Source organism: Ochotona princeps, chromosome X (genome assembly GCF_030435755.1).
Source record: "Ochotona princeps isolate mOchPri1 chromosome X, mOchPri1.hap1, whole genome shotgun sequence".
NCBI lineage: Eukaryota > Metazoa > Chordata > Mammalia > Lagomorpha > Ochotonidae > Ochotona > Ochotona princeps.
The window spans coordinates 38017848-38045222 of record NC_080865.1 but is presented as its reverse complement, the minus strand read 5'-3'; the positions used below and the strand labels follow the sequence as shown (position 1 = coordinate 38045222).

Here is a 27375-nt window from a genome sequence, read left to right as displayed (position 1 = left end):
ACATGAGAACGGAATTTCTGCTTGAAGAATTGGAAGGGTAGGACAGTGGAGAATATGGTCACATTTCTTTCACAGACTACATGCTATGTGGCAGCATGAAACAAAAAGTGTTAATGGATAATCTTTTCTAGTACTTCTGAAAATATTCTCTCAGGAAGTTCCTCTCTATTGCTGGGCCTTTGATTACAGATATCTACGGAGTTTTTCCAGTACATAAATATTTGGATTCCTATGAACCTTTTTTCTTTTCTCAGATTTCTAAATTCAACTATAAAACATGAAGGTGTCGGGTGTTGAGAATAAATAGGGGTTCTCATTAGGCTTTTGTTCAGCTGGCTTAAAATTTTTTTTCCATTTTTTTTATTTTTTACAATCTTTACATAGTTAATTAAGGTAAAAAGGTTCAAGGGCTACAACAAAGTGGGTAAGACTATTATTTCCACATTGTTTTATGTATCTGAGGTAAAGGGGGATATTAAGGGAGAAGCCCCACCCAGTCTCCATCCCACCCCAGGTCCATGATGTGGGGCATGCTTCGTGGGTCCTGCTCAAGTGGTTTTGATAGTTCAACAGTTATAAATTGCTGCCACTCTCACCACTCCAAGCACGATGAAGTCGTTGAAGAATCCACTGATTGACATAGTCCATCATAGAGTCTCCATTTGCCTAGTTTTTCACTGCCAACATATAGCTGAGGTGGTTGATTGACTTGATGTGTCCTCTGTCTTTTCATGGATAGGGTTCTGAGTCTAGCAGTACGATTGCGGAGATCCCCAAAGAAACTTTGTGTGAGGTGTTCCCAGACCAGATTCTTGTGTGTACTAGCAAGTACAGGGCCCGGCACAGTCCATTGCCCCAATCAGCTGGTAGTTGCAATTGCTGGGTTGGTTCTGTTTTCAGCCCCTACTTCCACTGGAACCAATGAGTGTTGCAGTCCAGCCTGGTTCTGCCCAGCACATACTCGGATCTCGCATAAACCAGTGGGAGTTGTAGCCTAGTCGGAGTGATCCACAATAACCTCCACCAGGCCTGCCCTCTATCCTGGTATGCCAGTATGTGCTACAGACTAGTCCAGTCTGTCCCACATCCCATTCAGCTGTCATACATGTCAATGGGCATTGAAGCCTAGTTCCATCTAACCAGCTCCATTATCCAGCCCACACACATGTTGTTCACTGCCTTTCTGTCTAGCCACCCCAGGCCCTGTCCTGGTTTTCGTGCACTCCCATGGGAGTGGTAACCCAAGAGGGAGGAGCCTACTATTTCCCTCCCAGGCCACTCCCACTCCCAGATTATACACTCTCCAGGTGGTTCTGCAATTTAACTTGACAGAATTAGCCCGCAGTGCCGCTTCTGCCAGCTGATGCTGCAGCTAAGCCCAACCTAACCCTCACCCACTCTAATTTTTATTTGCACAAGTAGGAACAATCAGTCCAGCCTGGCTTTTCCTTGATCTAAGCTGACTTAAAAATTTTTAGGCCTCATATACTCAATAAAATAAGTCTTTCAAAACATTTTTTATTTTGCCTTTGGAAATACTAGTGCTATAGTTCAGAATTTTATGAAAAAAAGATTTTCTTTTGCTATTGGTTAATTCTGTTCCAAGTCTAATAATATTGGTTACAACGTACTATCGTTGTATGGTTTTTTTAGAAATAAATCTGTAACTCTTAACATAGTATTTCATAGGATTCCCAAAACTTAGGAATTCTTGCCATTTTCCTTTCTCCTTGGGGGGAAATATTGTAGCACATGATTGGTGGTCTCACGTTGATTAATGTAATGCAAAATACAAACTGAGGTATGGGACATAAAACAACGGCCAGAATAAACTCATTTGTGGCTGACTGGTACTGCTACTCTCACAATTTATACTTCACAAAATCTTCATATCAAAATGCTGTGCATAAACCCTATTTTTTTCTCAAAATAAGTCAAATAAGAACTGGCAACATCTGATGATATAAGTTATATAACCCAAGGAACTATGTGTAGAGAGAGGGAACAGAGAAGATACCATAGAAAATCATCTTAATGCTTTGAAATTATAGGACCAAGGAAGCTCTAAAGCAGCAGCAGGTAAAAAAATAAAAAGGTCCCCATATACCAATGGAGAAGACTTAAAACACAGAATTAAAACAGCTATAAAGAGGAGGCAAATAGAAAAATGTTTTCTCCTTACATATGATAAAGACACCCAAAATGGTTGAGCTCTTGTAAAGAGAATGGTTATCTTGGGTCCACAGTTTAGGCGGGGAGAAGGAATGAAGGAGTATCCTGGTTCTTTTCTACATGTAAACACTTGAATGAAAAGGTATCTCTTTCTTTTCAAGAAAAATACCTAATGAAATGATCCTTTAGAGGTTTCTGTGTTCTCAGCTCGAGTTGACAGTCAACAAAGATGGGTCTTTGAGTCATCTGATTCTTAAGCCTAAATGTGACAGAGTATTTGGAATAGATATCTGGGTGAGGATCTGGATTACGTTGGCATTTGGATTTTGGTGATCCAATCTGCTTGAGGCCCACTCTACCCGCAGCCTATGGTAGCAAACCCATGCTTGAATATTCAACAGGAAAGAAGAAACACTTGCACGTATTTCAATATGAAGGTGAAATATGTGGTGCTTAACCAATACATGCCTTCCCCTCATAGCATATGGAGCTGTTTTAAGAAGTTTTTTTTTTTCAAAAGTATATATTAGCAAAAGGTGACACATCTACCAGATTTTAAAAGTGTCTCATTGTGTCTAAAAATCCACAAAGTTTATATGATTTCCATGTAAGCAAAACTGTAAGTCTTCATAAAGAAGACCTAATTGGGGCTGTTACACAAAAGCTCAGATGGGCATACAGAATTTGTCTCAGCTGGGGTCTGAAGCACTGAGGTTTTCAGTTACTTTTCTTGAATCAATGTTGAGAATGTTATTAATCAATGTTATTAACTCAGAGCCATTAATTTTGGACAGATCATTTTATATTGAAGTAGGGCTGAGTATACGTAGCAAGACCAAGATGTGTGCAGGTTAGGGAAAGCAAGTGTTGTAACTTAAGCAAGCTTTTCTTATTCTAAACCACCAAGTACCCATGCATTCATGCTGACAATTAAGGCCCATTTTGATTTATGTATCAGGCAAATGTGGAAGTCTGTATTTGACATAATGTTAGCTAACATCTCATGACTAAGCATCCTTTAAAGTAAAATTTTATTTTAAAATATTCTGCAATTCATATTTCCCTACTGCATATATCTCTCCATCAACTTCAATAGGGCCTAATTTTTTTTTCTGTGACAATGTTTTCACTGCAGTTTCAGACTATGGAAATGAGGACAGAAAATTAGGGGATGCTTATCAATGAAAAAGGATAGTGGATCCCTCCCCATAACTCTCCCTGCTGAAAGACAACATTTTAAAAGCTAAATCCCATTAACACATTCTTTCTGTTGCCTACAATTCTGTAGAAACCAGAGTTTCTACAATGCCCTCCTTGGGTTCTGTTGATTTGTATACATTGGTTGTCTAATCAGTAACTGGCCTAAATCTCCTTCTAGACTCTCAAGTCAGGAGGAGGAGGGTCCTGGCCTCACTCATTTGTAACAACCGAGAAAGCAGCATAGCCCTCTTTAGGATAAAGATCATGTGGCTGCTGCAATTACACACACCTACCACAGTAGCTAGCTCATTGTTGCTTGTTGTAGTCCATTTTCCTCTTGCTTGTCTTGGAGACGTCTGTCTTCAAAGATGTCCACATCTCCTAAAATACCCATGTCTGTGGAGATGCTAGTAAATTCAGACATGTGTGTGCCTCAGAGAAACCTGCAGCCTTAAAGGTGTTCATGTCTTCAGAGCAGCCCCTGGGCTCAGAGATGCCCAAGTCTCCAGAGAAGCCTGTGGTCCAGGGAGACAGACATCTCCAGAGACCTTTAGGGTCCTAAAGCTGTCTATAGCACTGCGACAACAGCCATGGTGGATGGCACCATACTGGCTTTTTACTCAACCTATCTGAGCTTGGAGACCTCCTTCTATAGACAGTGTGTGATTCTCCATCAAAGTATTCAGGTCTCCACCAGTACCCATAAAGCCAAGAGCATTGGTAAAAGAACTTCCCAGGTGCTGGGATAAGTTCCCAAATTGAGAACAGGTATAGCTCTCTTCTGGTGGATCATCACAGGCTTTCAGTTTCTATCTCAGGAGCAAGGAATAGTTGAACAGAATTAATATGAGAAAGATTAGGTAACTATTATACTGGCCTGTTAAGATCCTGCTATTGTCACTTATATGGTAGCAAATGATCTCTTCCTTATGACCTGTGATAGTGCTTGAAAAGCTCTACCACTAAAGAATCTCAAAATTTTTTTCTTTTATTATAACATACAATTTTATTACTGGGATGGGGGAAACAGGAAAGAGGATCACTAACATAGAATATTTGTGGAACACATTATATAGATTAAGTCCTTTTATTTTTTTAAGAGACCTACTAGCTAGGTATTAGCTGAATTTTATAAATGAAGAAACAGACACTCACTGAAGGTGCTAGTCACTCAAATTCACCAATTTAGGGAATGCAGAGTTGCATTTTCTAATGCCAAAGCATATGATTAATTTGCTGCCTCATGCTCCTGCCAATGGATAACTTTGCTTTTAGGGATGACAATGATGAGTCACTGATATTTTATAACAGCGATTCTTTCGTGTCATAGATCTCAGTAAAATTTCAAGAAAACAATGAACTTTACAAAAAGAATGCATGTATATCTGTTTAAGCATAATTTAAGAAGCCCATGTAAGGACACCTATGAGCTCATGGTTTACAGTTAAGAGTCTCTTCTACCTTAGTATACAGACATATAATTTTCATGTTTCTGAAAAATCATAAAATCACAGTGATTTATAATAAAAACAGCCTTGGCGAGAGGTGCTGTATGTGTAGTTGTCAGGGGATGCCTTACTAAACTTCATTTTGCATTTTACTCTATTTGTCATTTTCTAACTTTTTCATGTATATTGCCTTTTGAAAATATTTTATTTGCTTGAAAGGCAGAGTTATGAGAGGGGGAGAAAAGAGAGAGGAGGAAGGGAGGGGGAGAGAGTCAGAGAGGGAGGGGGAGAGAGCCAGAGAGGGAGGGAGAGGAAATGAGAGCGAAAGAGGAAGGGAGGGAACAGCAAGGGAGGAAAGTGGAAGGAAGGAAGGAAGGGAGAGGGGAAGGAGGGAGAAGGAGAAGGAGAGAGATGTCTTCCATCTGCTGGATCACTCCTCAGTGGTCATAACAGAATCAGGAAGGAGTAAGTAAGAGGGGTGTGTCTAGAATACCGGACCTGCTTAATAGCTAAAATAGTAGGTACAAAGTCCCAAGAAGTATACCTGCTTCTCAGTTCTGCCTAGGGTTGTAGCTTGCAAGGACTACTTGTTTCCTATTACTTTACGTTATGTTTCACTTTTTGCTCATTTTAAATACAGAACCAAGTGGACCCAGAGCAGTAGCCTAGCAACTAAAGTCCTTGCCTTGAAAGCCTCGGGATCCCATATGGGTGCCAGTTCTGATCCCCGCAGCTCCACTTCCCATCCAGCTCCCTGCTTGTGGCCTGGGAAGGCAGTTGAGGACAGCCCAAGGCTTTGGGACCCTGCCCCTGTGTGGGAGGCCTGGAAGAGGCTCCAGGTTCCTGGATTCAGATCGGCTCAGTTCCAGCCGTTGCTGGTCACTTGGAGAGTGAATCAGCACACAGATGTTCTCTGTATCTCCTTCTCTCCGGGTATCTTTCCATTAAAAATAAATATCTTAAAAAATATAAACAAGTAACTGGATTTTGCCTCCAAAAGATATCATTCAAAAGTTTGGGATCTGATGCAATCTCCCAAATTAATTTTCACCGAAAAGGTTATTTATTTACTTTTAGGGAGCAGAAAAAAAAAAAAAAAGCAATGCCTTATCTGGCCTAAAGTAGGTTCACACCCAATTACTAAATAGCACACCCTTTACAAGAATTCTTTTTTTTTTTAAAAGAAATTCCTCCCTTGTTGTTCAAACAACTCCTTAGGGATCCCAAAATTCCATATGCAGTTGGAATAAGCACCAGTTTTTAACATGTCACTAAAAACACATGTCCAACTTCAGTTTTGTTGGTATTGTAAAGCAAAATCAGCAAACATAGCACAATCACTCAAAGAGCAGAGTTTGTAATCTAAATGGGAAGGAGATAACACTACTCTTTTATAAGATTTTGGTCATTTGAAATATAGCAATTTCACTGTTCTTATCAGTAAACTCAAACTGTTATTTTTTGATAACAAATGCCAGTGTAATTTCCTTGTTATTCCTCTTTATGCTCCTAATCATTTCCATTCAGATCCCAAAAGGGAATCAGTACACTTGTTTACCTTGCTGAATGTAATATTTACCCACTTTAAGAAGAAAAGGAGTTATTCCTGGTACTTCATCCACATGCGACACTTAGAAGCCTAACAGTGCAACAAATCATTCAGGGAGATGGAAACTATGAATGCAACTCCAAGAAGGCTGAACCTGCGCAGAAGAGCATAAAGATCTCTTTTTTCTCACCTTTTCTACTTTTTGCACGTCTGCCTTCATTGCTCTTTGTTCTTTAAATTCCAGCAGTCTCTCTGGTATGCTCTGCTTGGGCTATAGTTCTTTGTCAGAACAATTATAAACACTACACCAGAACCTTGAATAAACAAGAAGTTTATTAGTTAGCGGGTTAGTTTAGCTGGAAGAATTGACTGCCAATGTTTTCTTTTGCTGAGAAAATATTAGCCTTGGGAATGGGATCTCAAAATAATGCAATTTTGATGACATTAAAAGGTTGGGCATACTCATAACTGAAGAGTAAAGCTACCTGCAGAAAGATCTCTGCTAAAGGAAAAAAACTTCTCACTCAACTTTGAAGTGCAGTAAACTTGAGATTGTTTTCAGAAATCAACTTAATTTTTAACTGGAGAAAATTAATAGACCCAAGGGGTCAGCATAATGACATAGCAAGCTTATCCTCCACGTGCAAGCACTAGAACCCCATATGGACACAAGTTTGTGTCCCAGATGTTCTACTCCCATTTAGTTCTCTGCTTATGACCTAGGAACTCAGTGGAGGATGGCCCAAAGACTTGAGCTCCAGCACCCATGTGGGAGATCCTAAGAAGCTCCTGGTTCCTGGCTTTGGATTAGCTCAGCCCAGTGCACTGTGTCCATTTGTGGAATGAACTAGCAAATAAATGGAAGGTCTTTCCCCGTCTCCTTTCTCTGTAAAAATCTGCCTTTTGGGCCTGCTGTGGTAGCCTAGTGGCTAAAGTCCTTCCCTTGCACACACCAGGATCCCATATGGGCACCGGTTCTAATCCCGGCAGCCCTGCTTCCCATCCAGCTCCCTGCTTGTGGCCTGGGAAAGCAGTTGAGGATGGCCCAAAGCCTTGGGACCCTGCACCTGCGTGGGAGACCCAGAGGAAAAAGCTCCTGGCTCTTAACTTCGGATCAGCTCAGCTCCATCCATTGTGGTCACTTGGGGAGTGAATCACCGGGTGGAAGTTCTTCCTCTCTGTGTCTCCTCCTCTCTATATCTGACTTTCCAAAAAAAAAAATTAATCTGCTTTTCACATAAAAATGAAGATTACTTAAAAAAAAGAAAATTATAGACTCAAATGTAATTTTAAAAAATAATAATGGGATGGGTGAAGTCAGCAAGATGACAGAACAGTAGGGCTTGAACTCTCCTTCCCATTCAGACACACGGACTCAACAGCAACACAGGAAAGAAATCTACAAACTAGTTAAGATAAAAGGTCTCCGTCATCTCACAAGTGTGCAGCTAGCCATAGTGAAACCATCAGGAAAAGTGGAAACATCCACTCATCATAATCGCTACACCTACCCTCAGCACAGTGCCAAATGCTTTGGAGGAAAGCCGAAGTCCCAACTTGCACCTGAATACAGAGACAACTGGACTATAATTTTAACATCTTACTTTCTCCAGATGATACATGAAGGACTGCCTTCTTTCTTGCCTGTCTCAGACAGTTGTCAGAATGTGGCAACAGTAACCTAGGAACTATAGAACACAGATTGGAAATCTGAACTACAATGTAGGCAAATGCCACAGCTCCTGTCTCTAGCCCAACATGGAGTGAATAGGTGAAATTTTTGTATTCCAACTTTTCCCTAGGGATAGAAATAGTTGGACCTCATATCAAGCATCTCTAACTTCTCCATGTATCAGGGAATTCCAACTTCCAAGCAAGGAAACGGGTTCTGTATTGCCCGAATGGAATACTGATGGGAATGGACATTATGATTAAATATTTGGGGGCTGCTATCAACAACGAGAACCCTTCAGACTAGCATAAAGATCTGAAAGACCCATGGAAATTACAGGCAGGTTGGTTTGTCAAAGTCTTGTATGAAAGGCTGATCCATAGGACTGAGAGAGGTGCCGTTTTTTGTTTTTTTTTTTTTTTTTTTTTTTTTTTAACCATGAGAGACAAATAAAAACCAAAAAGATTTCAGGAAAAAGAAGCAAAAGGAAACAATCCAAACAAAGGACCAAGCTAAAATACTAAAAACTGACATTAATGAAGTAGAAATACATGACATATCTGAAAGAATTAAAAATAACTGTCATGGAAAAACCCAGGAAAAACAATTTAAAAAAAATTTTTTTTTAAGTTTTGATGATGTTTACATAGTTGATCAGGGTGGGAAGGATCAAGGGTTAGGGGAAAGTGGGTGAGACTATTGTTTCCAAATTTTCTTTTTTTTTCTTGTATCTGGGGGATGTGGTGGGGGGAGATAAGGGGAGAAGCCACACCAAGCACCCAACTGCACCAGTACTTGGGGATGGGGAACAGCCATACCAGGGTCACCAGTGTGGAGCATGTTCTGTGGGTTCTGCATAAGTGGTTTTGACAGTTGTGAAATGCTGTTAATCTCATCAATCCAAGGAAGAAAAAAATCTTTCTAAGGTCTATTGGCTGACATAGTTGACCTTAGCGTCTCCATTCGCCCACATATTTGCTGTCATTGCTTGGTTGGGGTAGTTGTCCAATTTGTTCTGCCCTCCTTCTTCTGCTGTGGTACCAGATGTCCTCTACAGGTCTCAGTGGGCTGCCATATCCTCCATGAGCATCTGAGTATGCCATCCACTGCTCCGTCTTTACCACTGAGGCCCAGTGCTGACACATGCACTCTATGGTCAGACCAGCAATTCCGGATATGAGCCTTCATGTCCCTGCATGTCTCCACCTATGCCATCTTCAGTCCTCTGCAAGCCCATACACCAAGCTCCAACAAGCGTGTCGCTGGGCAACCAGAGGGCTTCACCTGGCTCCATTGGCTGGACCCTGCTGAACCCTCAGCCCCTGGGGCACATGGACCTAGCACCCACCATGCAGACAGGCCTAAGGACCCAAGCCAGGTGATTCAGGCCTCACTGGACACCCCCATCCCCAGGCCTCACAGACATGGAACCACTCCCCGCCCCCACTGCCAACATAGCTTTAGAAAAAAGAATAGAATAATCTAGGTGACTATGCTGGCACAGCGGTATGGGTAACACAGATTTGGCATTAACCAGGCTGAAGATGCCCATCAGCTGTTACTTGCTTTTTTCCCAGGAGTGTAGCAGTTGCCTAGGTACAATGCAACCTAGGCCATTGACCACAGCTGGGAAGGAAAAGCAATTTGTCAGAAAAGTGAGAAAGAGAATTTCAACAAAGCAGCAGAAACTTTAAAAAGGAAAAACAAACAAAAACAAAACCAAACAGGAACCAGAATTGTGGTGAATCAGGTTAAGCTGCTGCCTGCAATGCTGGCATCTTATATCATCAGAGTGCTGGTTCAAGTTTCAGATGATCTGCTTCTGATTCGGTTCCATGCTAATGCATCTGGGAAAGCAGTGGAGGATGCTAAGTACTTGGGCTCCAACATCTCATGTGGGAGACCTGGATGGAGTTTCAGGTTCCTGGCTGCAGCCTGCCCCAGCCCTGCTATTCTGGGGGAGTAAATCAGTAGATTGAGAAGATTCCATCGGTCCTTGTTCACAAGTCAGCACCTACGAGCTGAGTCCCTGGACCTGCTTCAGTGTCCAGTTGAATTTCACAGTCTTGGTTGAGTCTCCACCCAAATCAGCATTACCAGAACCTGACAGGTGCAGCATCAGGCAGCAAAGCCACCGCAGCAACAGAAAACATTTAGAATTTCTAGGACAGCCATATATAAAGCCAGATTACTAAAACTCATCCTTCAATGAGCAATGACTGTACTCCAGCAAGCATCAAGAACTTCCAGGAAACCACAATTAAAGAGCAAAATAAGAAACCAGAAACCAACTACATAGGAATTGAAATTTCCAACTTGTTTAAATGAAGATTTTGAAATCCCAGTTTTTAGGAAACTCAATGGGATTCAAAATGACAAACAGAAATAACTTCTATGTTGTGGCTTTTTATTGGAAGGGATGATATTCTGCCAGCTCTACTTTCAGACCAGAGAGGGTCTCCCCAAGGAAGCTGTTGAAATTATCTGGACAATAAGATGCTGGACTCTATGCATGGTTCATGCTCGCAATGAAGGAATCATGACTGGATATGAACTGTACTACTGTAACAATGTGGTGGAATCCAACATGGGGGGAGGGCATGGGGGAATCCCAGAGCCTATGAAACTGTGTAATAAAACAAAATAAAAAAAGAAATAACTTAATACTTTGACATAAAGACTGGAAAAGAGATGGATGCAAGTAAACAAAATCAAGCCTTAGTCCTTCAAATGAAAAAATATGCTAAGAGAAAATAAAAATGTGATAAAGGTATCACTAAAACAATGGATCAAAAAGAATAACAGTTGAACTCAATGATAAGCTGTCTGAAAATACACATGTGAGGGGGAAAAAAGGAGAAAAGAATTAAGAGGAATGCAGAAAGCTTAGGGGAAATATTGGGATAGCATGAAAGCAGCAAATAACAGAATTATTTAGATCAAAAAAGGATTTAAGAATACCAAAGGAGTATAAAGTATTTTCAAAGAGATGATGACCTAAAACTTTCCTAATCCACAGAAAGATTAAAAAAAAAACTATCAAGGTACAGGAAGGTCAGAGATCACCAAACAGATTTAAATCAACGAAGTATAACCTAAGATATATTAGAGCCAATCTCTCTACATTAAAAATAAAGAGGATTTTCAAAGCTACAAGAGAATAGACGTAACATGCAATCAGGTTCCAATTCATTTAACTATAGATTTCTCACATCCTAGAGAGATTATGACAAAACTTCTCCAGCACTAAGGAAAGAACAATTCCCCCACTACTGCACCCAACAAAGTTAAAGTTCTCATTCAAACAGGATCAAAGAGATAGACATTATTGGACAAATAAAAGCTGAGAGAATTTGTCTACATCACACTTGTATTACAAGAAGCGTTCAAGGGAGTTTTGTTTTGAAGTGAAAGAGACATAAATAAAAAGAAAATATCAGAAGGTAGAAAACTCACTGGTAAGAGTACACCAACAAGTGCAGAATTCTCTGATACTATCAACATGGTATATAAATAACATTATCTACGTGAAGAATAAAAGTCATTATAAATATATTAAATGTTAAGAAATAACATGTAACGGGCCCGGCGGTGTGGCCTAGCAGCTAAAGTCCTCGCCTTGAACGCTCCGGGATCCCATATGGGTGCTGGTTCTAATCCCGGCAGCTCCACTTCCCATCCAGCTCCCTGCTTGTGGCCTGGGAAAGCAGTTAAGGACGGCCCAATGCATTGGGACCCTGCACCCGCGTGGGAGACCCGGAAGAGGTTCCTGGTTCCCAGCTTCGGATTGGCGCAGCATCGGCCCGTTGCGGCTCACTTGGGGAGTGAATCATTGGACGGAAGATCTTCCTCTCTGTCTCTCCTCCTCTGTGTATATCTGGCTGTAATAAAAAATGAATAAATCTAAAAAAAAAAAAAGAAATAACATGTAACGTAGAGACATCAAATGTAACATAAAAAATTCAAGGTATTGGGGGGGAGTGGAGCACAAATGCAACATGATTTATGAGGTGTTCTTATCTCTGTTCTCTTTTCCTATTTTTTTAAAGATTTATTTATTTTTATTGGAAAGGCAGATAAACAGAGGAGACAGAAAGGAAGATCTTCTGTCCGACGATTCACTCCCCAAGTGGCTGCAATGCCCGGAGCTGAGCCAATCCAAAGCCAGGAGCCAGGAGCCTCCCCTGGATCTCTCATGCAGGTGCAGGGTCCCAAGGCTCTGGGCCATCCTTGACTGCTTTCCCAGGCCACAAGCATAGAGCTGGATGGGAAGCAGGGCTGCCGGGATTAGAACCAGTGCCCATATGCGATCCTGGCAAGTGCAGGGGAGGACTTTAGCTGCTAGGGTACCGCACTGGGCCCCAAATATATAGTTTTATCCAAACTAATAAGCCAGGACTCAAAATGCACCAGTAGAGAAAAATCACTTCATCCCAATATGGACCAAAAAGAAAGGTACTACAATTAAAACATAAAAGAGGTAAATATACAGTAATATATAACTAGATTAAAAAAGAACGAGCCCAAATAAACAGCCTTTAACTGAGGGAAGAAAGAAAAAAACAAATCGGCCCAAAGGAAACAAACTAATTAAACATTAAATATTAGAGAATAAATCTAATAGAGAATAAAAAAATCAAAGAAAATGAGAGGGTTCTACTTAATATAAAGATTCATAGAAAGAACACAAATCTTTAGCTAAACTAGCGCAAAAGAGTTGAATAAAGTCATAAAAAACAAAGCAGCCATTACAACTAATGCCACACAAATCAAATCAATCATAAGGGTTAATATAAGTTGAACATTCCCATTCAGAAACTTTGAGGAGTCTGCACTGAGGAGCCTGCACCGTGGCACACTGGGTTAAACCGCTGCCTATTATACTGGCATCCCACAGTGGTGTTGGTGTGAGTTGTGATTGCTTCGCTTCTTCTTTTTTTTTTTTTTTAAGATTTATTTATTTTTACTGGAAAGGCAGATATACAGAGAGGAAGATCTTCCGTCCAATGGTTCACTCCCCAAGTGACCCCTACGGCTGGAAATGAGCCAATCCGAAGCCAGGAGCCAGGTCTCCCATACAGGTGCAGGGTCCCAAGGCTTTGGACCATCCTCAACTGCTTTCCCAGGCCACAAGCAGGGAGCTGGATGGGAAGCAGGGGTGTCGGGATTAGAACCGGAGCTCATATGGGATCCTGGTACGTGCAAGGTGAGGACATTAACCACTGAGCTATTGTGCCAGGCCCAATTGCTTTCCTGTTAATGCTGCCAAGAAAGTGATGGAAAACTGTACAAATGCTTAGGCCCCTGACAGCCATGTGAGAATCCTAAATGGATTTCCAGGCTCCTGGTTTCAGCCTGCGCAGCCTTGGCCATTGCAGCTCTTTCAGGAGTGAACCAAGAATGATCTCTGTATCTGCACTCTCCCTCTCATAACTCTGACTTTCAAAGACATAAATGAACCCTCATTTTTAGAAAGTGAAAAATTCGGAATCCAAAATGCTCCAATATCTGCCTGTTATAATTTCTGGATTTTGAAACATTTTGGCAGTGTTCCATGAAACAACTCCATTCTTTTTTTTTAAAGATTTATTTATTTTTTTATTACAAAGTCAGATGTACAGAGAGCAGGAGAGACAGAGAGGACGATCTTCCGTCTGATGATTCACTCCCCAAGTGAGTGCAATGGCCGGTGCAGCGCCAATCCAAAGCCAGGAACCAGGAACCTCTTCCAGGTCTCCCACGCGAATGCAGGGTCCCAAGGCTTTGGGCCATCCTTGACTGCTTTCCCAGGCCACAAGCAGGGAGCTGGATGGGAAGTGGAGCTGCCGGGCTTAGAACCGGCGCCCATATGGGATCCCAGCACGTTCAAGGAGAAGACATTTAGCCACTAGGCCACTGTGGTGGGTCCCGAAACAACTCCATTCTACCAGTCTTATGTGCTCCAGCAGGAAGGGGTTCCCATGATGATTTCTGTAATACCCACAATACTTTCCATCCATTGTCAGTCACCACTTGGCTCATTTAAACACACTGATGTCTTCAACAATCAGTTTATCTACTGTATTCTGTCCTAAAAACTCTCGTTTGATCCCTCTTTGACCTGGTGTGAACATTTCAAATTGTTGCTGTCTACTCTGTTCTCTCCAAATTCTCATTGCAAAACTAATTAAAAGCAGCCAATAATGTCTAAAAAAAAAAAAGAAATATAACAATAAGTAAGGAGAATGAAACAGGAATAAAAAACAAAAACCAACCAACCAAACAAAAAACACGGAGAAGACATGCTTCCAAACTCACTGTACAAACCAGCACGACCTCCCTACCAAATTAGGTAAGGATACCAAAAGGAAAGAAACTTACAGGCTTTATCGCTAATGAACATGGATAGAAAAATCTTCAAGGGGTGCAGTGTGATGATTCAGTGGCTAAATCCTTACCTTGCACCCACCCGGATCCCATATGAGCACCAGTTCACATCCAGGCAGCTCTACTTCCCATCCAGCTCCCTGCTTGTGGCCAGGGAAAGTAGTCGAGGACAGCCCAAAGCCTTGAGACCCTGCACCCACGTGGAAGACCCAGAGAAGGCTTCTGGCTCCTGGCTTCGAATCAGCTCAGTTCTGGTCATTGAGGCCACATGGGGAGTGAACCAGCAGACAGAAGATCTTTCTTTCTGTATCTTCTCTCTCCGTAAATCCACTTTTCCAATAAAAATAAATAAGCATTAAAAAAGTCTTCACGGAAATACTGGTAAAATAAATTCAATAGCATATTAAAAGGATTATATATTATAATAAAGTGAAATTCATCACTGGTTTTCAAGATGGTACAATATATGCAAATCAATGTGATATTACATTAATAGAATGAAAGACAAAAATCATATCACACACAGGAAAAGCTTCTGAAAAAATTCAATAGCCTTTCATAATAAAAATATGTTATATACAGAAGGAACTTATGAAGCAGGCTTTTGGTCTATCCATAGTGGTTAAAACTCCAGTCAGGAGGGCCCGGCGGGGTGGCCTAGCGGCTGGAGTCCTCGCCTTGAATGCCCCGGGATCCCATATGGGCGCCTGTTCTAATCCCGGCAGCTCCACTTCCCATCCAGCTCCCTGCTTCTGGCCTGGGAAAGCAGTCGAGGACGGCCCAAGGCTTTGCGACCCTGCACCCGCATGGGAGACCTGGAAGAGGTTCCTGGTTTGGGACTGGCATCGCAGCAGCGCGCACCGGCCCGTTGCAGCTCACTTGGGGAGTGAAACATCGGATGGAAGATCTTCCTCTCTGTCTCTCCTCCTCTCTGTATATCCAGCTTTCCAATAATAATAAAATCTTAAAAAAAAAAAAAACTCGTCAGGAAACTTGCATCCTATTGACATATCTGGGTTTAAGTTCCTGTTCTACTCCCCAATCTAGATTCCTATTAATGCACACATGGGGAAGCAGATAACAGTTCAAGTATCTGGGTCTCTGCTGCCCCTGTAGGAGAATCAGAGTGAATTTCCAGTGCCTGGTTTTGGCCTGGTTCAATGTCAGCTGCTCTGGATATTTAGTAAGTATACCAAGGGATGGAATAACTACATCTGTCTATCTGCTCTTCAAACAAAGTAAAACTAAATACAAAAAACAAAGCTCAGAAACAAACCACTACATTTATAGTGAATTTTTTTTTATTTTATTTTAAATGCAGAGAGAAACAGATGGAGATATTTCTTTTTTTTTTAAAGATTTATTTATTTCATTATAAAGTCAGATATACAGAGAGGAGGAGAGACAGAGAGGAAGATCTTCCGTCCGATGATTCACTCCCCAAGTGAGCCGCAACGGGCCGGTAAGCGCCGATCCGATGCTGGGAACCTGGAACCTCTTCCAGGTCTCCCACGTGGGTGCAGGGTCCCAATGCATTGGGCCGTCCTCGACTGCTTTCCCAGGCCACAAGCAGGGAGCTGGATGGGAAGTGGAGCTGCCGGGATTAGAACCGGCACCCATATGGGATCCTGGGGCGTTCAAGGCGAGGACTTTGGCTGCTAGGCCACGCCACCGGGCCCAGGTGGAGATATTTCTTTCAACAACTCACTCTCCAAATGCCTACAACCAGTGTTAGGCTAGGCTAAAGCCAGGAATTCAGAACTGAATAAAGGTCTCCCACACAGGAGGCAGGGTCCCAAGGACTTCAATCATCATCTGCTGCCTCCAAAGGTGTGCATTAGCAGGAAGCTGGATCACAAATGCAGGAACCAGGATCAAAATCCATGGCCATCATATGCTATGTTTAGCGACCATACCAAATGCCTACCATAGTGAAATGATTCTTAAGGGAACTAAGACAATTCAAAGGGAAAAGAGTAACTTTCAAAACAATTGATGCTGGGAATATTTGACATTCATGTGCACAAGAATAAATTTGGACCCTTACCTTATTACAAACAAAATTAAATTATACCTACATATAACAGCAAATACTGTAAAACTTAAAAGTTTTATAAGGTAAAAGTTTTATGACACTAGATTTGGTAAGGACTTAATGAATATGATTCTTTGATCATAATAGAATGCAATAAAAATAACAGAAAAACTGTATAAATCAGTGTATAATAAATAAACAACACACTTTTTTCAAAAGGCAGAGAAAGAAAAAAAAAAAAGAAAAACCACACATTTTCCATCTGCTTGTGCATTACTCAAATACCCAGAGTGCAGAAGGGGCTGAAGTTGGGGAATGGGAACTCAAATCCAAGTAACCCACGACCAATCAATCAAAACAACCAATCAAAACAAACTCCAGAAGAAACAGAAAATCTGAACACTTGAACATGTCAAGACAATGAATTAATAAACAAAAATTATTAAGGGGTTGGCACTGCGGTACAGTAGATTACTGACATCCTGGGGAGTCATAGTTGCTGTATTTCCAATATGCTTTGGAAAGAGTGGAAGATGGCCCAATGACTTGGATCCCTGTCACCATGTAGGAGACTTGAATGGACCTTCAGGCTCCTGGCTTTGGTCTGGCCCTGCCTGGGCTATTGCAGCCATCTGGGGAGTAAACCAGTAAATAGAAGTACTCTTTCTCAGTCTCTCCCTCTCTGTCACTCTGAGTTTCAAATACATACATATTTTTTTTAAATCCCAACAAATACTGTGCAGGATTACTTCATTAGTGACTGAAATAATTAACATATATGTTTCTCAAATTAAAGAGAGCATTGTAATTCACGATATGACAACAACTAACAACTGAATGACAGAACTAACGACATTACAAGAAAACAAAACTAAAGATCAACATCCTTATTCATATAAATACAGCGGCAGTATACTAGCCACAGCAAGATGTCATCATAATGAGAGTAAAATATTCAACCATCAAGTAAGATTTACCCCAGGAAAGTAAGGGCAGAAAACGTAAAAATCCAATAACGTGAAATTATACATTAATAGGACTGAGGAAAAAGAATACACAAAAAATTCAATCTGTGAAGAATATTTGACAAAATCTAACACCTTGCATCATAAAAAATACTAAGATGTCCTACTGACAGAAAAGGAATAGCACCTAACAAGATCAAAGGCAAATGTGGAGAATGTCCCAATAAAACAACAAAAGAAGACTAAATCAAGCAATGAACAACTCATTGTGAAAGCGACAGGACCAAATCATTTCCTATAGATATTAACCCTGAACGTAAATGGCTTAAGCTCATCAATCAAATGTCACAGATTAGAGGACTGGATCCAAAAATAAAACCCATCTGTTGCCTAAAGAAGACACATCTTACCAACAAATATATGCTAAAACTTAAAGTGAAAGGATGGGAAAAGATATTCTAGGCTAATGGAAAGAAAAACTGAGCTGGTGAGGTTATTCTTACACCAGATAATATAACTTTGACATGAAAAACATTAAAAGAGATGAAAAAGGACACCCACATAATGATCAAAGGATCTATTCAGCAAGAAGAGATCACCATAATAAATGTATACACACCAAACGCCAGGACACATAGCTACATGTAACAAATATTAATGGATTTAAAGGGAGACATAGACTCCAATGCAATAATAGTGTGGAGCTTCACCTCATTAACATCAATGAAAAGATTGATGAGACAGAACTCAGCAAGAAAACAACAGAGATCAACCAGACACTATAGCAAACAGATTTAACTTGTATCTACAGAACATTTCATCCTACAGACAGAGAATACATATTTTTTCCTCATCAGTACATGGAACTTTCTCCAGGACTGATCATAATACAGTTTATAAAACAAGACTTAGCAAATTTTTAAAAAAATCAAAATCATACCACGTATCTTCTCAGGCTATCCTGGGGTAAAACTGGAGACCAGATCAAAATAACCTAGAAGATATATAAATATTGGAGACTGAATATTATGCTACAAATGAACAGGGGGTTATAATATAAAAAGAGGAGGTTCCAGCATGGTAGCCTAATGGCTAAAGTCCTCACCTTGCACATACCAGGATCCCATATGGACACCGGTTCTAATCCCGGCATCCCTGCTTCCCATCCAACTCCCTGCTTGTGGCCTGGGAAAGCAGTTGAGGACGGCCCAAAGCCTTGGGCCTGTATGGGAGACCTGGAAAAAGCTCCTGGTTCCTGGTTTTGGACTGGCTCAGCTACAGACGTTGTGACCACTTGGGGAGTGAATCATCAGACGGAAGATCTTCCTCTTTGTTTCTCCTCTTCTCTGTATATTTGACTTTTCAATAAAAAAAAAATCTTAAAAAAAATCAAAAGGAAAATAAATGAAGGTATCAGCACAGCATATCAAAACTTATGGGACACAATCAAGGCTGTTTCAAAGGGAAATTCATCTTAAAAATTATTTTAGATAATGTTTACATAATCGATCAGGGTGGGAAGGATCTAGGGTTAGGGAGAAGTGGGTATAATCATTGTTTCCAAACATTCTATTTCTTCTTCCCATTTCTGGCGGGAAGGGGAGATAAGAGGATAGGCCATACCCAGCCTCCCAACAATCCCAGTACCCAAGGATGGGGAATAGCCACCCGATATCAACCCAGGTTCACAACATGGCACATACTCTGAGGGTTTTGCCAAGGTGGATGTAACAGTTCTGAAATTTTATTGATCTTGCCAATCTGTGGATGAGGAATCCCTTCCAATGTCCATTGGCTGACACATTCAACCTTATGGTCTCCATTCACCCAGATATTTGCTGTCATCTGGTTTGGGGTAGTTGTCAATATGTTCTGTTCTCCATTCTCTGCTATGGTATCAGATGTACTCTGCAGGCCCCAATGGGCTACCATGTCTTCTATGTGCACCATGGTCTGCTGTCCAGCATTCCACCCTTTACACTGAGGAGGACCAGCTCTCATAGGTGGACTCATTGAGCCAGGCAACCTGGACAAGCCAGACTCCCAACTCTGGGGCTAACGGACATGGCAACTCCCTGCAGGTGGGCCCAAGAACTTGGGACAGGGGACCCAAGCCCCACTGGATCTCCCACCCCTGGGGCTTTAGGATCCAGCACCCCACTGTACAGGCAGGCACATGGTCCTGGGCCATTACACTTGGGACCCACCGGACCTCCTACGCCTGGGGCTCAAGGACCCGCCACTCACCACACAGGTGGGCCCTAGGACCTGGGCTAGGCGACCCAGGCCCCTCTGGATCTCCCACCCCTGGGGCTCACAGATCCAGCACCCACCACGCAGGCAGGTCCAAGGCCCTAAGCCATGCAATCTGGGACCTGCCAGATCTCTCACCCCAGGAATCATGGACCTGGGCCAAGAGACTCAGGCCCTGCTAGACCTCCCACCCTCCCTGGGGCTCACAGACCTGGCACTTACCACATAGGTGGGCCCTAGGACCTGGAGCAGGTGACCCAAGCACTGTCAGGCTCCCCACTCCTAGGACTCATGGATCTAGCACCCGCCTCACAAGTGAGCCAAAGGGACCCTCCATCCCTGGAGCTCTCAGACCTAGCAACCACCGCCTCTAGAGCACCTCGGCATTTACCAGCGGATGCTTCAGTCTAGTTTGATTCAACCTGCACCCAGTTCCAGCTTATGCTGGTAGGTGCTGCAGCCTAGCCTTGCCCAGGCAGCCCCATCCAGGCTCCAATGTGAACTGGCTGGTGTTGTGACCTGACTCGGTCCACCCTGCACCCCATCCTGGTCCTTGGATCTGCCAGTGGGTGTTATGAACTGGCCTGGCCTGGCCCACCCCCTTACCTGACCCATATGTATTTTGACGGGTACTGTAACCTGCCCTGGTTTGGGCTGCTCCTCGCCTTGGTTATTGAGCTTACCTGCAGGGAGTGCAACCTAAGAAAGGATTTCCCCAGCTCCTCTATCCGGTCTCCTCCCAGTGGCAGATTTTGCACACACTGGTGGGTCTTTGACCCAGGCTGACTTTGTCCACCTCTTGTCCTGGCAAGAATGGTGCCCCTGCCCAATTGGCTCATACCCTTTCTGGTTCATACTGCTTGATGTCGCAGCCCAGCCACACTTGATTCATGCCCAGACACAGCGCTCCCATGGTTCAGCAGGAGCTGAGACCTAGCCCAGCCTATTCTACACCCACTCTGACTCATGAGTACCAATGGGTGCTGGAGTCTAGCCTATTCTGGGCCTTCCCAGACCCAGTCCACACCCATGCTGATGGAGATTGCAGTCATGTTCAGCACAGGACATTGCATTCACTCTGGCTCGTATCTACCGATGGGTATTTTAGCCTAGCGGGGGTGCCCCCTTAGCTCCCCAATCAGGCTTATTCCCAGCCACAGATCTTGCATGTGCCAACAGACTGCTGTTCCACATGTGTGAGCCCAAATACTCCCCTGCAGATTCTACCCCCAGACCTGATTCACTCACCTATTTGATGGCTTCATAGCTCAGCCTCACAGTACCCATTCCCTTTTCTGGCACTTGCTGCTGGGTTCCATGTTCTATCCCTTCATCGCAGAGTGGTCTTGTCCATGGAAATCCCAGAGAAGTCATTCCTCACCTGGATGTGAACCCTCAGGTCCCTGCTCATCCTCACCTATGCCATCCCCCAGATTCCCTGTAACCCCATACCCTCAAGTTCCCAGAGTGTACCACTGGGTGGCTCAGCTTGGGCCAGGCAACACTGCTGCACAGGCTGCCTGGCCTGAGTTCTTCCAGTTGCAGCCAGGCAGCTGGGGGAGTAAAGCATCCACGCCTCCAGCTCAGACTTACTTGAGATCTGCCCACAGGAAAGTTCATCTTAAACAACGCTTATGTCAATAAACTAGAAAAGCACCAAGTAAATGAGCTAGCCATATATCTGAAGGAGCTGGATATAAAAGAGCAAAGCAATCCCAAGACTAACAGGAAAAAAATAACCGAAATAAAAGAGGAAATTAAACTAAATAGAAACCAAAAGAACAATAGGTAAGATCAATGAATCAAAGAGCTGGTACTTCGACAAAATCAACAAACTAGATTCCCCACTAGCCCAACTAGTTAAAAAAAAAAGGCGGGAGAGGATACAAATCAATAGCATCAGAGACATAAAAGGACATATAAACAATGGGTACCTCTGACATACATAGAATAACCAGAAACTATTACATGCAACTATATGGCAACAAATCAGAAGACCTAGAAGAAATGGATATAACTTTGGACACACACAATCTACCAAAATTGAATCATGAGGCAATTAATAACCTAAATAGACCTGTCACAAGGATGGAGGTTGAATCAGTAATTAAATCACTCCCAACCAACAAAAGCCGTGGACCAGATGGCTTCACTGCAGAGTTCTAACAAATGTTTCAAGAACTCACCCCAATCCTCTGCAAGCTATTTCAAACAATAGAAAGGGAGGCAATCCTTCCAGACTCTTTCTGTGAGGCCTATGTCACTTTATTACCAAAGCTAGGTACACAGCAGAAAAAGAGAACCACAGACTGATATCCTTGATGAACATAGATGCAGAGATCCTCAACAAAATACTAGCCTACACAATCCAACAGTAGATCAGACAGATCATTTATGCAAACCTGGTAGGATTTATCCCTGGCACACAGGGATGGATTAACATATGCAAATCAATAATTGTGATACACCACATTGACAAATTGAAAAATAAAAACAATTCGACTATCTCAATAGATGCAGAGAAGGCATTTAATAAAATCCAACACCACTTCATGCTGAAAACCTTAAGCAAGATACGCAAAGAATGGACATTCTATAACACAATCAAAGCTATATATACACACATACACACCAATGCCAACATCATACTAAATGAAGAGGCTGGAAACTTTTCCACTAAGATTTGGAACTAGACAAGGATATCCACTTTCACCTCTGCTATTCAATATAGTATTAGAAATCCTTGCTGGAACTATTTGGCAAGAAAAATAAAGGAATTCAAATAGAAAATAAGGAATTAAAAATTATCCCTGTTTGCATTTGACAAGATTCTGACGAAGGAGAACAACAGATTCAATCAAGACACTGCTTGGTGGCACCAGGACCATGAGTTCAGGGACGGGGTCTGGTGGGGTCTGGATCACCTGGACTGGGTCCTTGGCACACCTTTTCAGGAGGTGCTGGGTCCGTGAGGCCTGGGGTGGGAGACCAGACCCACCTGCAACAACCGGTCCTAATCAGTAGAAAAGATAGAGTAGCAGACAGCTGGCCCAGATACACATGGAGGATTTGACAGCCCAGAGGCCTGCAGAGGACATCCATATTATGTCAAAGGAAGGAGGAAAGAACAAACTGGACAATTTCCCTAGCCAAATAGTGGTAGCAAATATCTGGGCAAATGCAGTCACTAAAGTTGACTATGTCAGCCAATGGACATTGAAAGTGTATCCTCATCCTTGGATTGGTGAAATTGACAGCATTTTAGAACTATCAAAACCACGCTGAGAAAAAAAAAAAAGAAAAACACCCTGGCAGAATCTTCAGAGCATGCCGCACATTAGGACCTGGGTTGATGTTGGGTGGCCATTTCCCATCCCTGAGTACTATGGGTGTTGGGAGGCTGGGTCTGGCTTCTCCCCTTATCTCCCCCACCTCCTGCCAGAAATAGGAAGAAGAAATAGAAAATTTGGAAACAATGATTATACCCACTTTTCCCTAACAATTGATCATTTCCACTGTGGTCAACTATGTTAACTTCACCTAAAATTTAAAAAATAAGAATAATAAAAATTTAAAAAAGAGACTATTACAACTCATAAGAGAGTCTGGCAGGGTAGCAGGATACAAAATCCATAAACACATATTGATGGCACTAGTATACACAAATAACTCCATGGCTGAGAAGGAACCTGTATGTATAGTTCCACCTAAAATAGCAAAGAGGAACCTTAAATGCCATGGAATTAACCTAATTAAAGATGTTGAAGACCTCTATGATGAAAATCACGTAACACTGAAAAAAGAAATGGAAGAATTCATTGAAAGATGGAAAAACCTACCATATTCCTGGATCGGCACGATCAACATCATCCAAATCTCCATGCTACCAAAAGTAATATACAGATCCAATACAAGACCAATGAAAGGCCAACAAAACTCTTCTCACAAATAGAAAGAAAGATGCAAAAGTTCATCTGGAAACATAAAAGACCACAAAAGCTATCCTGAAGAATAGAAATCAAACTGCAGGAATCATAATCCTAGACCTCAAGGCATACAGTGGTCGTCAAAGCAGGCTGGTGCTGGTACAAAAACAGAGAAGATACATGGAACAGAATAGAAACCTCAAAAGGGAGCCTACACATGTATAACTAATCCAGGGACAAAGTCTGGGCTCTTTAGCAAATACTGTTGGGACAATTAGATAGCAAGCAGTCTGCAGAAGTAAGAGGTAAGACTTCACCACACACAACAATCATCTCTAAATGGATCAAGGACTTCAATGTACACCGAGAAACCTTCAAACAATTAGAGGAAAACATAGGAAGCACTCTGCAAGATACAGGAATTGCTAAAGACCTCTTAGAAATGTCACCAAAAGTACAGGGAATTAAAGCCAAAATAAACAAATGGGACTACATCAGACTAGGAAGCTTTTGTACAGCAAAGGGAATGATCAACAAAGTGAAGAAGTAACCAACATAATGGGGGAAATCTTTGCATACTACAGAACTGATGAGGGATTAATATTCAGGATTTACAAAGAACTTCATAAACTCAGTGGCAGCAAAACAAACAACCCTTTGAAGAAATGGACAAAGGAAATAAACATTTTTCAAAAGAACAAATTCAAATGGCTGATAGATGTATGAAAAAAACATTCAGGTTCCCTAGTTACCAAAGAAATACAAATAAACATCATTGAGGTTCCACCTAACTCTAGTGAGATTGGCCTACGTGTGGAACTCTGCTAATAACACTCGTTGGAGTGGATGTGGGGAGAAAGTTACCCTACTTCACTGTAGGTTAGTACAACCACTATGGAACACGGTATGAGAATTCTAAGAGAACTGAAAATTGATCTGCCGTATGATCCAGCTTTCCCACTTTTGGGAATATATCCAAAGGAAATGAAATCTGCATTTGAGAAAGTAATCTGTAATGCTATATTTACAGAAGCACAATCTACAATAGCAAAGACATGGGAACAACCCAGATGCCTGTCAAAAGAGGAGTGACTAAAGAAACTGTGGCACATCTACTCCATGAACTACTACTCATTCATTAAAAAGAACGGAATTCTGCCATTTGCAACCAAATGGTCCCAACTAGAGACCATGACGCTCAGTGAAAGAAATAAATCCCAAAAGGACAAATACATGTTCTCTCTGATATAGGGCAACCTTATGTCAAGTACAGGATCAAAAGATATATATAGGCTCAAATACACACACACACACACACACACACACACACACACATATATATATATATGCACATATATTTATCTAGAGGATCTGTATAATGGAGGTAAGTATACCATGAAGTGAAGATACATTGCAGTATGCATCTCTACTTCTGAATAAAAGAAGAACTCCCAATGAAACTGTTAAATATAGCTTGAAAACAGAATGATGGACTTTATACCAGCCTCTATATCTACAATGTCAGGATACACTTAGATAGCAGAATGATGTACTTGTGACTATTGCTGAATATTAATTATTTTTTACAATAGAGGGGAAAACATGCACCCAGCACGATGGCTCAGTGGCTAAATCCGAGACTTGCATGCACTGGAATCCTATGTGGGTGCTGGTTTGTATCTGGGTTTCTGCACTTCCCCTCCAGTTTCCTCTGTGCAGCCTGGGAGAGGGGTAGAGGATGACCCATGGTCCTGAGACCCTGCACCCATGTGGGAGATCCAGAAGAAGCTCCAGGCTTCGGATCAGCTCAGCTGCAGCCACTGTGGCCACTTGGGGAGTGAATCAACAGGTTTCTCTCTGTAGAATCTGCCTTTCCTATAACAATGAATAAATCTTTTTTAAAAAAATAAAACTGCTACTACACAGACCTAACACGATGGCAGATTTTTGTGAAAAAATTTACAGCTAACGTCACACTCAACGGTTAAAGATTGAAAGCTTTTCCCAATATTACAATTGAAGTAACAATAAGGGGTATTAGGCAAGAAAATAAAAGCAATATAAATTTTAAAGGAAGAAGTAAGACTTATGTGTATTCAGAAATGGTATGGTCTTTTATACACAAAATCCTAAAAAACAGTAGATGGTTGGAACCAAAATACATTTAGTTTTGTCTTACAACCATTCATCTGTTGTCAAAAGACACTTTTCCTACATATTTTATATATTGTAAAAATACACTAAGTATTTGAATTTTCTCCTCTTTTCTTTGCTGAGAAAAGGGACTTAAAAGAAGAGGAAGATATAGGGGAAGATGAAAGAAAGGAGATAACCTGGACCTTGACTGATTACATTGCTATGAACTGACTACTTTTCTTTTTTTTAAGATTCATTTACTTTTTATTGGCAAGTCAGATTTACAAAGAGGACATACAGAAAAATCCTTTCCCTGGTTCATTCTCCAAGTGGCCACAACAGCCGGAGCTGAGCTGATCTGAAATCAGGAGCCAGGAGCCTCTTCCGAGTCTCCCACACAGGTGCAGGGTCCCAAGGCTTTGGGCCATCCGTGACTGCTTTCCCAGGCCACAAACAGGGAGCTGGATGGGAAGTGGAACAGCCTAGATAAAATGGAGCAGCCTGGTTAGAGTCCTGGTTGGAGCAGCCTGGATAAAATGGAGCACCCATGTGGGATCCCAGCACACGCAAGGTGAGGACTTTGGCTGTTAGGTTACTGCACCAGGCCTATTTCTTATTTCTTGCCCTAAGCAAGCAATGACAAACAAATCCTGGGAAACCAAAAGGAGTTGAGCTCTGTAGCAAGGCTTATGCAGACAAGTGGTAGCTATTCAGGGAGAGTCAAGGAAGCTGAGGCTCTGGGGCCTGCTACAGGAATAACAAGACAGCTTAGGAACTTACTGAATGTTACAAGGTGCAGTAGTAGGACTGACCACCCCGTACATAGTGAAGCCTTTATAGAGAGAGTTCCTGAAGTTTGGCTTCCTTTGAACCAAGAAAGACCACATGGAATATGTTTTTTTATACACTCTGTTAGAAAAGAAAAAAACAAAAATTACAAGTACCAAGCAAGTGATCTTAATACCACTACTGAAATAATCAAATTTTATTAATAAGTAGCTCAATTCAAAAGAGAATGTAATATAAAATAGGGAAAGTGATGTCACTAAATGAGCTTTAATAGTCAAGCAAATTACCTGGGCTCAATTTATTGATCTTTAAAACATTAGCAAGTTTCACATTGCAGAACAGGAAATTCTTTTCTGTGGAGTAGCTGTGTGATCTTTGGAAAGGCCCTAGTTCTTTCTGGGTCTGTTTTGTAATCTGTTTGGCAGTGCAGAGGATGCAGGGGTGACCAAGGTGGTGGGAATGCAAATGACAACGTGATATTTAAGGTCTCTTCCAAATCTAGCAAGTTTAAAAACTGAGGAGTAGGGGGGGTGGTTTGAGGAATTTGGCACAATGGTTAGGATGCTGCTTGGGATGCCTGCATCCCATAACACACTGCCTGGTTAGAGTCCTGTATAATATGTATTTTTTGTCCAGTTTCCCAGGGGTGGCAGAATGTGATGGTTCAATTACTTGCATCCCTCTAACCTACATGAGAAACCTAAATTAAATTCTGGAATCTTGTCTTCAACCTGGCCCAGCCTTGGCTGTTGCAGGCATTCTGGAAGTCAATCAGCAGATGCAAGTTTGCTCTTTCTCTGCCAAACCAAAGTGAAAATAAATTTTAAAATTTCTAAATAACTTAGAATTTTTTAAAGTCAGTAC

At 41.8% G+C, this 27375-nt stretch overlaps 1 protein-coding gene across 1 annotated transcript in view; it reads right to left on the bottom strand.

The window, feature by feature from the left end:
• Positions 1 to 3567: 3567 nt before the first annotated feature.
• The window catches only part of MTMR8 (myotubularin related protein 8), a 92350-nt gene continuing 68542 nt past the window's right edge, over positions 3568 to 27375 (bottom strand). The window contains 4 exon segments of the mRNA XM_058658791.1: positions 3568 to 3886; positions 3922 to 4181; positions 6560 to 6683; positions 26503 to 26631. Of these exon segments, the coding sequence (XP_058514774.1) occupies positions 3754 to 3886; positions 3922 to 4181; positions 6560 to 6683; positions 26503 to 26631 (646 nt within the window). The 3' untranslated portion in view covers positions 3568 to 3753.